Source organism: Pelophylax lessonae (assembly GCF_965119305.1).
Source record: "Pelophylax lessonae genome assembly, chromosome: 5".
Taxonomy (NCBI): Eukaryota; Metazoa; Chordata; class Amphibia; order Anura; family Ranidae; genus Pelophylax; species Pelophylax lessonae.
The window spans coordinates 119,635,162-119,653,882 of NC_138772.1; the positions used below are offsets into that span (position 1 = coordinate 119,635,162).

The following is an 18,721-nucleotide window of genomic DNA, read 5'->3' on the forward strand; positions in this document are numbered from 1 at the left end:
ATCTTCGGGCTGAAGCCCCTGGTCTTTTTCCCACCTAGCAACGCCCCTGCCCCCAGGTCCTTTTCCATCTTAGATTCACCCAGAGGTTCCCCCCCTAACGAGTAAATTGCATTCGTATTTCTGACACCCAAGTGCATTACCTTACATTTTTCAACATTAAACCTCATCTGCCATATAGTTGCCCACCCCATTATTTTGTTCAGGTCTGCTTGTAAGGTTACCACGTCCTGCATAGAAGATATTGACCTGCTTAGCTTAGTATCGTCCGCAAATACAGAGATTGTGCTGGATATCCCATCTTCTAGATCGTTTATGGATAAATTAAACATGATTGATCCCAGGACAGATCCTTTGGGGGGGACCCCCACTTTCCACGCCCGCCCAATCCGAGTTCTCCCCATTTATCACCACCCTCTGGACTCGCCCCTGGAGCCAGTTCTCTATCCAGGTATTAACCCTATGGTCCATACCTACGTACCTTAGTTTGTACAGTACATGTGCTCAGAGTGAACCTGCTGTTATCTGTAAAAAAGAACAGGGCGCCAGTAGCGGACCTGCAAATTCTGATGTTCAATAGCAAATGCCAATCGAGCTCCATGGTGCTGGGCAGTGAGAACATGGCCCACTAGAGGATGTAAGGCCCTCGGACCACCCTCATGAAGTCTGTTTCTGATTGTTTGGTCAGAGACATTCACACGAGTGGCCTGCTGAAGGTAATTTTGTAGGGCTCTGACAGTGCATATCCTGTTTCTCCTTGCACAAAGAAGCTAATACCGTTCCTGCTGATACGTTAGGGACCTTCTACGGCTCTGTTCAGCTCTCCTAGAGTAACTGCCTGTCTCCTGGAATCTCCTCAATGCTTTTGTGCTGGCAGAAACAGCAAACCTTCTGGCAATGACACGTACTGATGTGCCATCCTGGAGAAGTTGGACTGCCTGCGCAACCTCTATAGGGTCCAGGTATGCTTCCAGTAGTGACACTGATCCTAGTCAAATGCCAAACTTAGTGAAAAACAGTCAGAAAAGAGGAGTAAGGGAAACCTACTGTGACCTTGACCTGTAAAACCATTCCTGTTTTGGAGGTTGTCTCATTGTTGCCCACCAGAACAGCTGAAATGGATTACCAAAACCCCCTCTGCTACTTAACTGACCAGGTCAGTATCCCAGGAGTTTAATTGGCTTGATGTTAATTTTTTTGAGCAGTGTATGTGTATATACATATATATATATATATATATATATATATATATATGGATTTGGTTACCTATTGTGATTTATTGTGACAGTGCTAGGGCTTGGCCATATTTATTGTCAGCTGAGAAAACTTGTTTTAAGCTTTTCTTTGGGTTATGTAATCCCAGATTGAGGTCTGGAGCTTGGAGACTTTGAATAGATTTGAGTGGGAAGGAGTCTTCTATCCTGTGTCCAAGTCTTAGTGGAGCCCTGCAGATTGTGTGAGTATGGAGGCATACATGCTCATTATAAGCAAAGCCTGACCATAGCTCCAGGCTCCCATTTGGAGTCAAAGCGCCGTCAAGAGGGAGCTGTGTGCACCAGCCAGTAGGGATGTGTGTTCCTGCCAAGAGAGTGCACACCATGTTGGTGGAGGTTCCTTGCCCACAGGACTGGGAGAATTGGGACAGCTACACGAGTCTGGGGAGGCTGAGAAAGCTACAGTATCTCACAAAAGTGAGTACACCCCTCACATTTTTGTAAATATTTTATTATACCTTTTCATGTGACAACACTGAAGAAATAACACTTTGCTACAATGTAAAGTAGTGAGTGTACAGATTGTATAACAGTGAAATTTGCTGTCCCTTCAAAATAACTCCACACACAGCCATTAATGTCTAAACCACTGGCAACAAAAGTGAGTACACCCCTAAGTCAAAATGTCCAAATTGGGCCCAATTAGCCATTTTCCCTCCCTGGTGTCATGTGATTCGTTAGTGTTAAAAGGTCTCAGGTGTGAATGGGGAGCAGGTGTGTTCAATTTGGTGTTATTGCTCTCTATCTCTCATACTGGTCACTGGAAGTTCAAATTGACACCTTATGGCAAAGAACTCTCTGAGGATCTAAAAAAAAAATTGTTTCTCTACATAAAGATATCTTAGGAAATAAGAAGGTTGCCAAGAGCCTGAAACTTAGCTACAGCACAGTGGCCAAGACCATACAGCAGTTTAACAGGACAGGTTCCACTCAGAACAGGCCTCGCCATGGTCAACCAAAGAAGTTGAGTGCACATGCTCAGTGTCATATCCAGAGGCTGTCTTTGGAAATTAGACGTATGAGTGCTGCCAGCATTGCTGCAGAGGTTGAAGGGGTGAGGGGGTCAGCCTGTCAGTGCTTTGACCATACCCTGCACACTACATCAAATTGGTCTGCATGGCTATCGTTCCAGAAGGAAGCTTCTTCTAAAGATGATGCACAAGAAAGCCCACTAACAGTATGCTGAAGACAAGCAGGCTAAGGATATGGATTACTGGAACCATGTCCTGTGGTTTGATAAGACCAAGAAAAACTTACTTGGTTCAGATGGTATCAAGCATGTGTGGCGGCAACTGGGCGAGGAGTACAAAGACAAATGTGTCTTGCCTACAGTCAAGCATGGTGGTGGGAGTGTCATGGTCTGGGGCTGCATGGGTGCTGCCGGCACTGGGGAGCTACAGTTCTTTGAGGAAACCATGAATGCCAACATATACTGTAACATACTAAAGCAGAGCACTTCAGAGACTGGGCCGCAGGGCAGTATTCCAACATAACGACCCCAAACACACCTCCAAGATAACCACTGCCTTGCTAAAAAGCTGAGGGTAAAGGTGATGGACTGGCCAAGCATGTCTCTAGACCTAAACCATATTGAGCATCTGTGGGGGATCCTCAAACGGAAGTTGTAGGAGCGCAAGGTCTCTAACATCCACCAGCTCCCTGATGTCATGGAGGAGTGGAAGAGGACTCGAGTGGCAACCTGTGAAGCTCTGGTGAATTCCATGCCCAAGAGGGTTAAGGCAGTGCTGAAAACAAAATGGTGGCCACACAAAATATTGACACTTGGCCCAATTTGGACAATTTGACTTAGGGGTGTACTCAATTTTGTTGCCAGTGGTTTAGAGATTAATGACTGCGTGTTGAGTTATTTTGAGGGGACAGTAAATTTACACTGTTATACAAGCTGTACACTCACTACTTTACATTGTAGCAAAGTGTCATTTCTTCAGTGTTGTCACATGAAAAGATACAATAAAATATTTACATAAATGTGAGGGGTGTACTCACTTTTGTGAGACACTGTATGGTGACTAGCGAGTCAAGAGTCAAGGGAACTGGAGGGAGTCCATAAGTCTCAGGACAGTGAGAGAGCTCAGGATGTCAGGAGAACCCCCAATGAGAGGCCAGGAGTGGCCCCTTATAGATGGGGGCTGTAAATCAATGCTGAGCGAGCCAGGAAAATCCAGAGAGGTATAAGAGACCAGAGACAAGAGCAGCGGTTCTGCTAGAAAGAGCACCAGTTGGCTTGCCATTTTCATTTACATTTACATTTGCATTTTTTATATGAAACTGAAATCCTCTTTGTGGGCAACCTAGATGTTGAACTTTTCTTTTAACTACAGTTCCCGACTGGCATTGACTTTCTATAAAAGCATCTACCACTAAGCTTAATCACCCCAAAATAATATTTATGTTAATAACCTGCATTAAAAAGATAGTTCTGTGATGATTTCTCTAATTAATTGTTTTAATTCATTTTAATAAAATTAATTGTATTCATTTATTTTATCATTTAATCAGTGGTAGTTTACAGGGGGAGGAGGTTATTGAAACTGCTCATGTCAAATGCTGCATTTTCTGTTTAGACGCACATACATGATCATTAGTGTTTGACAAGAAAATGCTGTCTTTGACCTGCTTTGTCTGCAGTTCAGACACACCTCAGTAGGACATGTTGTGTCCAAAGAAAAGCAACAAAACACAATGCAAAGCAGGTGAGACACAGCCTCTGAACTGCCAGGTGCAATGTTAATTTAAAGTCAATGGAATTTTGATGACTTGTGTTTAAGGTGCGCTCCTAATGCACATAAACTGCAGGGAAACAACACCCATTGACATTAGCCACAACTGTCCATAATAATTTAATTAAATATATTTAAATTCTGTTGAATAATTACTCTTTTGCATTTTCAGGTTCTAACGGAGAGAATTTCAAACATTTGTGTGGATAATTCAGCCAACAAGGTATGTTATCCACTTATTTTCCTTCTTAGTCAAACTTGCTTTGTTATATGCAGTGCACAATATAAAAAAAAGAAAGTTAACAGTGTAAGTCATTGGCCCAAAAGACAGTATGCATGTCTTCCTTTTCTCTACATTATGCTTTGAAAGTAGGGCAGGACGAATCTAGTCTACAGTTAAACATGGTGACTTGAAATTATCACCATGGAATGGGCAGTCGTGCTCATACGATTTCCTACTCAGAGCTAATTGTCAGACAGGTAGCCACTGTGCAGTGCTTGGATAACAGGACATTGCATTCACTGCACTTTTTATCGTCAACTTCTCCTCACATGAGACAGATCACAGGGGGTAGCCAGGCCTTGCTTCCCAATGGTGCAGGTTTTGATTGTCTGACAGGTAGATCTAAGTGTAGAAGCTTTGTTCACTGTTATTACTGCTACACCTAACCACTGCTAGGCATAGCAGTAATCATAAAGATCCCCACTAGACCCAGTGATGGGTATGTGGTGGGGGACTGACAAAAGATTTAGTGTTTCAGTGGTAGGGCTGTATATGTGGTTGTTGTGGTGAGTGGGGAATGAATACATATATGGCTGCTGTGGTGTATATACTGTATGTGTGAATTCTTTATGAAGGTTAGAGGTAAGAGGCATATACTGTCTTTGTATATACTGTATGTATGTGTGTGTATTTAGACTTACCGGCCGCTTTATTAGGTACACCTTGCTAGTAGGACCCCCTTATGCCTTCAGAACTGCCTTAATTCTTCATGGCAAAGATTCAACAGGGTATTGGAAACATTCCTCAGAAATTTAGGTCCATATTGAAGCAATATTATTATGCAGTTGCTGCAGATGTGTCGACTGCACATTCATGATGCGAATCTCCTGTTCCACCACATCCTAAAGGTGCTGTATTAGAATGAAATATGTTGAATGTGAAGGCCATTGGAGTACATTGAACTCATTGTCCTGTTCAAGAAACCAGTTGCCAATGTGTGCCAAAAAAAATATCCCCCACACCATTACACCACCACCAGCCTTAACCGTTGATACAAGGCAGGTTGAATCCATGCTTTCATGTTGTTTACACCGAATTCTGACCCTACCATCTGAATGTCGCAGGTCAAATCGAGAGTTATCAGACCAGGCAACGTTTTTCCAATCTTCTATTGTCCAATTTTGGTGAGCCTGTTCTTAGCTGACAGGAGTGGCATCCGGTGTGGTCTTCTGATACTGTAGCCCATCTTCTTCAAGGTTCGATGTGTTGTGCATTCAGAGATGGTATTCTACATACCTTGGTTGTAACGAGCGGTTATTTGAGTTACGGTTGCCTTTCTATCATCTGGCACCAGCCTACCCTTTCTCCTCTGACCTCTGGCATCAACAAGGCATTTTCGTCCACACAGCTTCTGCTCACTGTATATTTTTTTTTGGACCATTCTCTGTAAATCCTGGAAAACAAGAAGATCAGCGCTAGCCTCAGTGGATATAGGGGAACCACAACCAACATGAACCAATATAGTTTATTGAAAATTGATAGTTGAGAATAAAAATCCAAACCGGTATGTGAAGTCCCTGATGGATGAGGGGTGTACACCAAGCATCGCCGCCGGATGGGGTCCGCTCTCTGGTGGAGAAAGCTTGAGCTTGTTAATTGTGCAGCAAGGGGAGGGGAGCACGGCGAACCGACCGGTGTGCAGTAATAGTTCCTCCTTCTCGTCCTGTGCTGCAGAGCTCAGCGGAGCGGGATGGATGCGTGCAGCCGGAAACCGGAAGGACGTCACAACCAGAAATGATGAAACAGGAATTCAGAGCCAGCTTGACTCGCAAACAATGCCCAGTTGCCGTGAGGACATGTTTTGCGGAAGTACCGCTTTGTCAAAGTCTGTAAATCCTGGTGTGATGGTTGTATGTGAAAATCCACGTAGATCAGCAGTTTTTGAAATACTGTACTTCGACCAGCCCGTCTGGCACCAACAACCATGCAACATTCAGAGTTACTTAAATCCCCTTTCTTCCCCATTCCGATGCTTAATTTGAACTTCAGCAAGTCGTCTTCACCACGTCTAGATGCCTAAATGCATTGAGTTGCGGTCATGTGATTGGCTGATTAGCAATTTCTGTTACCAAGCAATTGAACAAGTGTACCTAATAAAGTGGCCAGTGGGTGTGTGTATATATATATATATATCGTTCATTGACGAACACAGCTCCATATCTTCTTTGACCCTTGGGTTATGCTGCTCTCCATAGGAGTAGGAATAGGCGGAAACAAATTTGACTACACCCCTAGGGCAGTCCTAGGAAGTATACCTCCCACTTCCTGCTATAGGACTTCAGTTTTTTTCTCCCTAGTCAGGAGTAAGGACCTAGTTCCTTGCTGGGATCTCTGGTCCTGGCATTTTTTTCTTCTTTTAATATTTTCTGTTACTGTGAGAACTACAATCAACTGCCGGACTGGGCGACGCACTGGATATCCTAGATCCTTGCAGTCTTCCCAGTCGGGCCAGCGAGTGTGACCCAACTTTAGCTCTGCGCTAGGTTGGCTGCGACGTAGCCCCACTGGACGCAAGGAGGCATAGTCCTGGTCACGACACTGGTCATGAGCGGAGTCGCAGCGTACCTCTGGCCACAGCACCCCTATTCCAAGATGGTGGGGTGAACAGCTCCGAGTGCCCCGTGGACACGAGTCAACCCACTGGGTCTGCGTCCACGTACCCTGAGTGCTCTGACAGTGAGGACGAATCCTCTTCCACTGCAGCCGCGCATGAAAAGATGCTCGTGGAGGCACTGATTGTATCAGTGCGGGAAACTTTAAAATTGTAAGACACAGCTAATGCTGTGTCGGCTGCGTTGGATCAATTTGGCACCCACAGACCATCCAGGGTTTCTAACATGTTCCCTTTTCCTGACTATTTCAAAGAGATTGTCACAAGTCAGTGGGGATCCTCGAAATGCATGGTTAGGATACCGAAGTGTTTCACTTGGAGGTATCCTTTTGAAGAGTCCCTTTTGAAGAAACTGACAGTTCCACCGGTGGTGTATTCTCAGGTTTCCAGATTGAATAAAGCCACCGGTGGAGGATTTCCCGACTTTTAAAGACCCGGAAAAGCTTCTGCGCCAGGATTTTTAAGGGGGTCCACATCCTCCTGAATTCTAAGCTAGTGGATCAGTTGATCCAGGCGTTACAGTATATTTGTGATTCTTCTCTCTTCTTTTTTAGCCTGCAGAATGTCTGTGACAGCTGTGACACTTCGCCGCATGATTTGGCTGAAATACTGGTATGCGGACCAGGCTTCCAAAAAGGTGTTGACTGATCTCCCTTTTGTAGGAGACCGCCTGTTCAGAGCTTCTACGGAAGAGATTATTAAAGGTCTTATGGGAGGTACAATTACTCTGCTTCCACAGGTTGCCAAGAGCAAAGAGCCTCGTCGTAAACGTGGTCCTTTCTTCTCGGCTCACAAACGGCCCTTTCATCCGGTTCCTAGGACAGGGGACAAAAGTCCACCCATAACTTCACGGGAGGTTCCAAGAGGCCCTAAAAAGCGTGTTCCAGTAGTTCTGCAGACAAGCCCTTTTCTGACTGAAGGGGCGTCCTCACCCGTATCTGGGGTGGGGAAACGTCTTCGCTTCTTTCCAAACCTGTGGACCTCTCTCATTCAAGACAAATGGATCCACAAGTTGATTCGGTCCAGTTACAAGATCGAGTTTTGGTCCTTGTCTCTGGCAGGGTTCTTTCCTTCCAGCTTGCACCTGTCCCCTGATCCGTTGCAGGGCTTTTATGGGGCGGTGAAGAATCTGCTATCACAGGGAGTAATTGTCCCGGTTCCAGAGTTGGAACGTTTTCAGGGATTTTATTCAAATCTATTTACTGTTCCCAGGAAGGAAGGCAAGGTCTGTCCAGATTTTTTTACTAGTAATGGTGGCGATCTGCGATTGTTAGCAGGAATGCGACATTGCGACAGACAGATCGGACCCCTAACTGACATTTTTGACACTTTTGGGTAATCAGTGCTAAAAATAGAAGGATCACAGGTGCTCTGTGATCATTTCAGAGAGAACAACGGTCTGCTGTGTTTACAACAGCTGACCATTGTTCTCTCTCAGCAGGGAGCGATCGTGGGTGGCCTGGCAGCAATCGGTGCTGCCAGTCCCTGCATTCCTGCTGCCTAGTAGGGGCGGACACGCACTGCCGGTGGCGCACGCGCTTGCCCCCAGGACCGCTCCCGCTCCTGCCGTACAGGTACGTCGATTCGCGCAGCCAAAGCAGCCTGCCCCTGTATATATGCAGCGGGCGGCCGGCAAGCGGTTAAGAACAAAAAGTCTTTAGGAAAATATTAAAAGTCCACTCTAAAAAGACAATAAAGTCCAATAAACAGAAAAATGAAAAAGAAATGTTGGGGTAACACACAATTTAAGTGGCTGGAGCTGCCAAGTGCTGCATGCAGACAGCCCATTCATGTCTATGGGGATACAATCAGCTGCGCGAACACAGTTGCTCATCCAAATTTGACAGCCACATGTGTGAGCAGCCCCAAAGTTCCCTGTGTTCGGGGCTGCTTACCTGGACCCTCACAACTGTCAAATTAGGATGAGAAGCTGTGTATATGCAGCAGCTGCATCTCCGTAATCGTGAATGGGCTGCCTGCAAGCAGCACCTAGCAGCTCCAACTACTTACAGACACAGCCCATTCACATATTACAGGTGTAAACATCTGTGCGAATGAGGCCTACAGGGAAAGTAAGGGGCCACAATATTAAAATTAAAAATCTGTTGGTTATCCCGCTTTTTGTTACATTTTGTCTTCTTTTTTGTCCACGTTTTTACTTTATGTGATTTTTTAGAGGAATCTGTAAAATTGAATGTATCTCTATGAGTCACAAGCCATAGCTGACATACCAATTTCTGCATGTTTCTCTTACACTTCATCCTGGGGAAATGCTGAAGGGAGAAAAAGGAATGCTGAGATCTTGATTATCATGTTTTTTATGTGTATACTAATCACAGCTCCAAGAAAAGTTATTTGTTGTGAACTTTAGGCATATTTTGTATCTGTCATTTGTTATGGTTTGCATTTGTTTTTTTGAATTTCAGTCCTATGGTGAGAGTGTGGCTTGTGCTGGCAGAGCATTGAGGAATGCAGTAAGAAACTTGTCTCCAGGACTTATCCGTGATCGGATGTATCTTACTTGTATTTGCCGGTAAGATTCCTTTTGTGTTATTACATCATAATTATTTAAATACCTTCTCCAATGTAAAACTGGACTATGGCCAGCCTCATCTGCACCCATCATCAATGCTCAATCTACACAGAGAACTATTTCTAGAGAAAGTGCTCAACAATCTTCTTTTACATTCTTTTTGGCTTCTCTGGCACAATTTGTGAAAACACTAACATCTCTGTTTCAATGGGGGAATTAATAAAAAATGTCTGAGACAAACTTTGTCTTAGCTGTATGACAGTCAATCCACTTTTAAATTAATTTTCTAATCTGCATGGAAAAAAAGATAGAATCTGATTGATTGCTATAGGTAATGGGTAAAAGATAAAACTTTTCTTACACACTTTTTGATATTTCCCCCTATTTGATTATTGACGTTTTGTATGAAAGTGGATAACATAACATTACATGCATTGCCAGTTAATAAACAAGTATACATTGCAGCTATTTCCTCATGAAATACAATAAACAATAGTAAGTAAGTAAATAATATATAAAAATTAATGGAAGTAAATGATAGATTTATAGAATCTGAGAAAGGTAAAACACCAGGATTTAATCAAAGATGTGTTTTAAAGCCTAACTCCAACTTTGCTATCACTTTAAAAGGTTTGTTTGGGACAAGCTGGCCCAAATTAACTTTTTTATTTTCTAATAAATGTGTCCACTGCCAGCACTGTATAAACTGTATGTAGCAAAAGTACATACATACAGTATACAGAAGTGTTTTCCGGCAGTGGTACAGGGTTCCCGAAACGAAATCGAGTCCAGCTGAGCACTGTTTACCCATTCATAGAAAGCTATGTATGTTATTAATAAATACAAGGCTCCCTCTAAATGGGTGAGTTGGGGATTGTGATGCCATCCACCTGCCTCAACCATTCAGAAAAAGCATTGTATTCCATTGATAACAAGTTGTAGGAAAAAACTTACAGCACTGGATACATCCCACTCCCCCCCCTTTCAGACTTTTTCTAAAGAAACTTTAACTTTTCATTTGGAGTAGAAATGAAGCCTCACTAAATAAAAAATAAAAAAAACAGTCCCGCATTCTTTGCAACTTAAAAGAGCTTCATTACTACCATATACCTAAGAACCAACCAGGAGCTAAGAACACAAAACGTTTCAACTAAGGGTCAAAATACATTTTACAGTCTGACTGTACAATCTTTATACAATCAACTTTTGTTTAATATGGTGGACCTATGTAAACCATCCATTTAATTGGAATGCAGTTAGTAGGTCCTTGTAGTATATAGTTGTTGTTAGATCTAAAGGAGGTTATACAATCTGATTGTAATATTTGTGGTGAGCATTGCCAATACTATAGCTTTGAATTTGACCACACTTCATATAAATACGAAAAAGGGGTTATTGGTGCCAAGCTGTCGCCTACCCCCTAAAGACCTATCAAAACCCAGTAAATGGGAGATTTCTAATCACAACAATTTTACCAAAAGACTTTGCTTCTGCCTCCGACATACTGTATTATTTACTTTGGACTCATACTTAACATTTTATTGTACTGTTACCACAGGATATGCTCTGTATGTTATATGCAATCATGTTCTTCAGTGTTTTTAAAATCAAAATGTTAATATACCATATGCAAGGTAGTCTACTGCCTAAAAAAATGTTTAAAAGTAAAGACGTTCTCTAAGAAAGAATTGCCCTCCTATTGCTGACAGAGAGAGATATTTTTTAGTGATTTACAGCCTTCAACTTAAATATGAACTCCAGGCTAACAGCTACATGCACAAATTAAATACAGTTGCCAGTTTTACTTGCCAAGGATTTGTATTTTAGTCCATCTAGTTTGTTGATTTACAGAGCCCTGCCATAGAACATAGCCAGGCAGATGACTACACATTCCGATTTACAGTCATCTCTCCAGACTCTACCTGCTGACTGGACAGTGCAAGAGCAAACACAGACTGAGATGGTGTTCCATCATGGTTTTGGGGTTGTATTCGATATGTGCAAAGAGAGATCACAAAAATACTTAGAAGTATAACATTTATTAAAAGTTATAACAGATAAAGAAAATATTATAAAACGTAACAATAATACTTAACTAAAGATGCTGTTTTCGCCACAGAGTCCCATCTGCATACGCAGCATGGCATACAGGTGATTACAGACGCATGCATAATTTCAAGCTCTGAAGATGAGATTTGTTAATTCCATTTTGGGCTGTTTTTTATACAGGCTAGTATGTGAGTAAATGACCAATAAAAGTTGTTTGGACAGTGATATCATCTTTTAACCGCTTCCCATCCGCGCTACAGCCTATATACGGCTGCAGCGCGGACTTGAATTTTCGGGAGGCCGTTTTTAAACGGCCTCCCAGTGACACGCCCCCCGCGCGCTCCCGCGAGCGCGCATCGGGGAGAATCTGTGTCGGCCGTGTCCCTTGGACACGGCCGATCACAGATCGTGGTGAATGGCCAATCACAGCGGCCATTCACCACGTGATCAAGCCGTCCAATGAGAGATGATCTCATATGTAAACATATGAGATCATCTCTCATCGCCGGTGCTCCTTCCTCACACAGACACTGCACTGTGAGGAAGGAGGGGGAGCCGACAGCCGCTGGGGACACAGAGAAATGTAATCAGGGCACTGATCACCAGTGCCCTGATTACTAAAGGTAAAAAAAACACACACGTTGCCCCCCATCAGTGCCCACAGTGCCCGCCATCAGTGCCCCCATCAATGCCCACAATCAGTGCCCATAGTGCTGCCAGTCAGTGCCCATCAGTGCCTGCTCATCTAGGCACTGATGAGCACTGACTGGCAGCACTATGGGCACTGAGTGTGGGCATGGATGGTGCTGCCCATCAGTGCTCATCAGTGCCGCCCATCAGTGCTCATCAGTGCCACCCGTCAGTGTCCATCAGTGCCCATCAGTGCTGCCTATCAGTGCCCATCAGTGCCGCCTCTCAGTGCCACCTCTCAGTGCCCAGCAGTGCCACCTCTCAGTGCCACCTCTCAGTGCCCAGCAGTGCCGCCTATCAGTGCCGCCTATCAGTGCCGCCTATCAATGCCGCCTATCAGTGCTCATCAGTGGGGCATATTAGTGCCACCTCATCAGTGCCCATAAGTGCCACCTCATCAGTGCCCATAAGTGCCACCTCATCAGTGCCCATCAGTGCAGCCTATCAGTGCCCATCAGTGCCGCCTCATCAGCGCACATCAGTGAGGGAGAAAAATTTATTTTCAAAATTTACTCGCAGAAAATAAGAAAAACTTTTTTTTTTTTTCAAAAATTTGTCTTTTTTCTTTTTTTTTTGTAAAAAATAAAAAACCCAGAGGTGATTACATACCACCAAAAGAAAGCTCTATTTGTGTGAAAAAAATGATAAAAATTTCATATGGGTACAGTGTAGCATGACCGCGCAATTGTCATTCAAAGTGTGCGAGCACTGAAAGCTGAAAATTGGCCTGGATGGGAAGGGTGTTTAAGTGCACAGTAGGCAAGTGGTTAAGGGGGATAGTGGGCTGGTCATCCTGCATTCCAGAAAGCCTTAAAGTAGAAGTCCAACCTAACACTAAAATTTCTAAATCGACATGCATCCACAATCTAAGACTCTATCTACCCCTGTAAAAAATAAATCAGTATACATACCTTTTTGGAAGCTGCTCCAGTTCAGTCTCCAACGGCGGATGCTCTGCAGAGGAGACAGCCGACCCGCTGGGAAATGTATAATTCATTCTTAAATATTTGTGAGACCACTAGACAGCTAAGAAAACATACAATTTCCCTGTCAGATGGTCATCCCTCCTCTTTTCTTATATCAGCATATTCTTTATTAGCACATTTGCATGCATAACACCTGATCCTGTCCTCTCCCAGTCTACTGCTGTAGGGGAGTGCTTATACTAGATGCATTAACATTAATTTAAAATGGTTGTCAAATTCTGACATGAAATGTGAACAAAGCATATCCCTCTATAGTGTGTACTGCTCTCAAGCAAGAGTACTAAATGTAATTTCTGTCTGCAGCCTTACTCCACTGCTGTCTGAATGAGTCACCTCTGATGTTTTCCTGATACAAAGAGCTAAAAAGGTGACAGGGGAGGGAGCTCTAGCACACAATCTGTAATTGAAAGCCTCAACTTGGTTCCTGTGTGCTCGAGGGAGGGGGGTGTCCCATTCTGTTTAGTTTCTGGACTTTTAAGAACTGTAGAGAAGAGTGCAGATAAACAGGTACAACTTATGTGGGCGAATTTGTTTAATCTCTGTGTATCACCAGAGGCCAGTCACTTCAGTGAGTACATGTAGGGGTTTACAACCACTGTCTTTTAAATGTGCTTGATTTTTAGCATTCATTATTTTCAGGGATCAGGCAGAGTGATGCTGGCTACACAGTCAGATTTGGATCTTTTACATTAGCAAAATTTGCCAAAATCTGTGCATGGTGATGGTCTGACTGGAATGGATATATTATGCCTAGATCTTCCCAGTATTGTTAAAGGCTAAGTTTACTTTTTTGAAAAAATAATAAATGCACATATTTTTGCAGGGGAAAAAAATGTTTGCTTGTTATTTTTTTTACAGGAGCCTGGAAAGCATGGCACAACGGGTGCAATGTCAGGCTCCTTCAGATGCATCCTTCAGCCTTTTTGCCCACACCCCTGTATGGGCTTTCTGTTTGAAAGCTGGAGGAAGTGTCAATGGACTACAAGGGCACTCATTAGCGCCCTCACAGTCCATTGAGAATTACAAGCCATTTATTCATTCACAGATTCTTGTGTGTGGACGGAGGAGTGGGGGGGGGGGGGGGGGGGGGGTTTGCGTGAACATGTTACATGTTACACACTTAATTCAGGTGTAAGGTGTAACTTGCTTAAAGGTAAACCTATGTTTTAAAAGCCATTCCAGGCTAGATAAGAAGCATAATCCTTCTAATTCATCTGTCCCAGGGACACCTTTTATTTCATCATGTATTTGTGTAACAAAACAAACTCATCTGGCACCTCTCAATTGCAGAAACAGTAGCTTTGGTTTGAATTGACAGCTTTGATAGCTGTGTGCATTTGCTGAATTAAATACATTTCTAAAAGAAGACAGTACAATGTTAAAAAAACAAAAACGAAAGAGGTTTACAAAAATGTCATTACAAAGTAAAACACATACAGATTTCTTTCACATTTTTTCTAAACATTTATCAGCCTATAGTAATAAATTAGTGCAGAGTATTTATAAAATTGTTGTAACAAATAAAAGCCAACAGTATATGCTCCTAAAAAACTGGTATTGTCATCTATTCTACAGTATCTTACAAAATTAAGTACACCCCTCACATATTTGAAAATATTTTATTATATCTTTTCATGTGACAACACTGAAGAAATTACACTTTGCTACAATGTAAAGTAGTGAGTGTACAGCTTGTACAACAGTGTAAACTTGCAGTCCCCTCAGAATAGCTCAACACACGCCATTTAATATCTAAACCGCTGGCAACAAAAGTGAGTACACCCCCTAAGTGCAAATGTCCAAATTGGGCCCAAAGTGCCAATTTTTTGTGTGGCCACCATTATTTTTCAGCACTCCCTTAACCCTCTTGGTTAGTTCACCAGAACTTCAAAGGTTGCCACTGGAGTATTCTTCCATTGCTCCATGATGACATCACAGACCTGGTGGATGTTAGAGACCTTGTGCTCCTCCACCTCCCGTTTGAGGATGCCCCACAGATGCTCAATAGGGTTTAGGTCTGTAGACATGCTTGGCCAGTCCATCTCCTTTACCATCAGCTTCTTTAGCAAGGCAGTGGTCATCTTGGAGGTGTGTTAGGGGTCGTTATCATGTTAGAATACTGCCCTGCGGCCCAGTCTCTGAAGGAAGGAGATCATGCTCGGCTTCAGTATGGCACAGTACATGTTGACATTCATGTGCCGGCAGCACTCTTGCAGCCCCAGACCATGACACTCCCAGCACCATACTTGACTGTAGGCAAGACACGCTTGTCTTTGCACTCCTCACCTGGTTGCCGCCACACACGCTTGACACCATCTGAGCCAAATAATTTTATCTTGGTCTCATCAGACCACAGGACATGGTTTCAGTAATCCATGTCCTTAGTCTGCTTGTCTTCATCAAACTGTTTGCAGGCTTTTTTGTGCATCATCTTTAGAAGAGGCCTCCTTCTTGGACGACAGCCATGCAGACCAATTTGATGCAGTGTGCGACGTATGGTCTAAGCACTGACAGGCTGACCCCCACCCCCACCCCTCCAACCTCTGCAGCAATGCTGACAGCACTAATACGTCGATTTCCCAAAGACAACCTCTGGATATGACGCTGAGCACATGCACTCAACTCCTTTGGTTGACCATGGCTAGGCCTGTTCTGAGTGGAACCTGTCCTGTTAAATCGCTGTATGGTCTTGGCCACTGTGCTGCAGCTCAGTTTCAGGGTCTTGACAATCTTCTTATAGCCTAGGCTATCTTTATGTAGAGCAACAATTTTTTTTTTCAAATCCTCAGATAGTTTTTTGCCTTAAGGTGCCATGTTGAACTTCCAGTGACCATTATAAGAGAGTGAGAGCGATAACACCAAATTTAACACACCTGAGACCTTGTAACACTAATGAGTCACATGACATGGGAGGGAAAATGACTAATTGGGCCCAATTTGGACATTTTCAGTTAGGGGTGTACTCACTTTTGTTTCCAGCAGTTTAGACATTAATGGCTGTGTTTTGAGTTTTTTTGAGGTGACAGCAAATTTGTGCACTCACTACTTTAGATTGTAGCAACGTGTCATTTCTTCAGTTTTGTCACATGAAAAGATATAATAAAATGTTTACAAAAATGTGAGGGGTGTACTCACTTTTGTGAGATACTGAAAGTAGCAATGGCCATAAAAGGGTTAAAAAGGTATAAGCATTAAAACAGAAAAGTATACCAACCAAACACACATCGATATTTTTCTGTTTATTTGTTCAAAGGCCCAGATCACATGGCTGTCCATGACCATACACTGCCCAGATCATCACATTTCTGTGGTATGTACGGCCAGGTGCTTGTGATAAGCTGCAGACAGGAAGTTTGTACAAATCAATGACAGGCTGAGACTGTCAGTGACAATTTGGATGTAATCGCTCAAGGAACAGTTACAAGCAGGACAGAGGATTTTCTCTGTGTACAGGCTGTTTGCGTCCTGGGCCACTCATCAGTCCTTAAGCACAGGTAATCGTTTCACGTGTGAGTACATATGAATGGATGCCAAGCTTGTCATTAATTTGTAGTGGCTAAGCAAACACAGCTGGCAGTACCCACCACAAAAATGTGCTGATCTGTGCAGTGGGCAGCCCTGGACAGCTGTGTGAATGTACCCTTATTGGAATGACTTTCATTCTACAATAGCTCATAATTATTCCTTTGTGTCAATAATCCTCTTATGTGATCTGTTTTTCAGAAGGAGCTGTGTGGGTTCAGAGCTGGTGGATTGGCTCTTGCAGAATTGTCCATTTGTCCAGTGCAGATACACAGCCGCCGGTATCTGGCAGATCTTGCTGAAGCTCGGAATTCTCCTTTCAGGTCTGTTTAACTAAAACATTTTGGTGATTGCGGAACACTCATTTTCTATGTGCGAGGGCAGAGAGTTCAGCAATCTTCTGCTGTAAAACATCCAGCTGTTCTAAAGAGTTACTGGCGTGAAAATAATTTTGTAGACTGCTGTGTTACTTCCATCCCCTGACTGCACGGTAGCTGTGCCTCTAGGGGAAAGAATTCCACAACTTGATAATGTGCTCTAAACTTTCCATGTACTTCGTATCTGTGTATACATCATTTTTATGTAGTTGCTATTTGGGCATAACTGTTATTTTTATGTATTCCACTGTTAATCTGTCATAGAGTATTCCTGTACCTGGGATTTCTCTTCACATACAGTAATGTGCAAACATTTTAGGCAGGTGTGAAGAAATGCTGTAAAGTAAGAATATACATTTAATTTTTTATTTTTATTTTTTTGTTTTTTTATCTGTTTACACATTACAAAGTGAGCGAACTGAAGAAAAATCCAAAATAAAATCAATATTTGGTGTGATTACCCTTTGGCTTCAAACCAGCATCAATTCTTACACTTGCACATTTCGTACACTTGCATAAATTCAGGGATTATGTAGGATTAGAGGTAGGTGTATGATTAACCAATCAAGTCCTCTTCTCAGGTCCCTCTTCAGTGCTCCTGGCTCCTCTCTCCTGTTGGGTGCCCCCACAGCAAGCCAGGGCCATCTTACAGAATGGGCACACGATCCAGCGCCAGCCAAGCATTAGTTCCGATTCCCACGTGCATCCCGCCGCCGAAATTAGCAGGTGGCAAGCGCCTGTTGGCCCTGCACTGCTGTCAGCCACTTGGGTCGTGGAGGGGGAGCCCACAACTGCAGGAATGCCTGTCCACCTCCATGGGAACAAACTCACACAGGACAGTCGAGTCTGACTCCCATCCGTGTGTGTGTTCACTGGACCCAGCCACTGAACTTGGAAGCTGTCATTAGCCTGGCACTGCTGTACCAATAAATATCACCTTATCGATAATTAGCATTTTTATTTTCGTGGGCGATTGTGTAGGTGGGGCCCCAGTGCACTGCATTGCCCAGGGGCCTATAATTCTCTTAAGATGACACTGCAGCAAGCAGCTTACTGTGGGGGCACCTGAGCTGAGTCACAGCTCCTTGTGTCCATTTAGACATGGAGCTGTGGCCCAGCTACACCCCCTTTCACTTCTCATTGGCTGAGTGACTTTGATTGACAGCAATGGGAGCCAATGATGCCCTGCTGCTGTCTCAGACAATGAGGAGGGGAGTCCCGGGCAGCCAAGACACTGCTGCAACATTGCTGGATCTAGATAGGGCTCAGGTAAGTTTTAGGGGGGCTAAGGGGGGCTGATGCACACAGAAGGTTTTTTTTATCTTAAAGCACAGAATGCATTAAGATAAAAAACATTCTGCCTTTACAATCACTTTAAATGTTTGTTTTCAGGTTTAATACCACTTTTAATAAACTCCCCTCTGTCTACTGAACCATCCATATTACCAACTTACTGACTACAACACTGTTTACAACAGGAACATCTCTGATTATGTTGGTAACTGACATTTTTGCAGTTCTGACCTAATCAGCTGTTACATTCTGAGGCAAAGGAGTGGTTATAAACAAGAACAAATGTTCTAATTATTCCTCATGGTTCTGACAGTTGGTGCCATTGTGGCAGCATGGATATTATAATTTTTCACAGACAGTTGTGT

The 18,721-nt window shown here is 43.3% G+C and overlaps 1 protein-coding gene across 1 annotated transcript in view; it reads left to right on the top strand.

The window, feature by feature from the left end:
• The window catches only part of RAPGEF5 (Rap guanine nucleotide exchange factor 5), a 473,922-nt gene that overhangs the window by 130,598 nt on the left and 324,603 nt on the right, over positions 1 to 18,721 (top strand). The window contains exons 2-4 of the mRNA XM_082257324.1: positions 4,185 to 4,235; positions 9,333 to 9,439; positions 16,888 to 17,009. Of these exons, the coding sequence (XP_082113450.1) occupies positions 4,185 to 4,235; positions 9,333 to 9,439; positions 16,888 to 17,009 (280 nt within the window). The remainder of the gene's footprint in view (positions 1 to 4,184; positions 4,236 to 9,332; positions 9,440 to 16,887; positions 17,010 to 18,721) is intronic.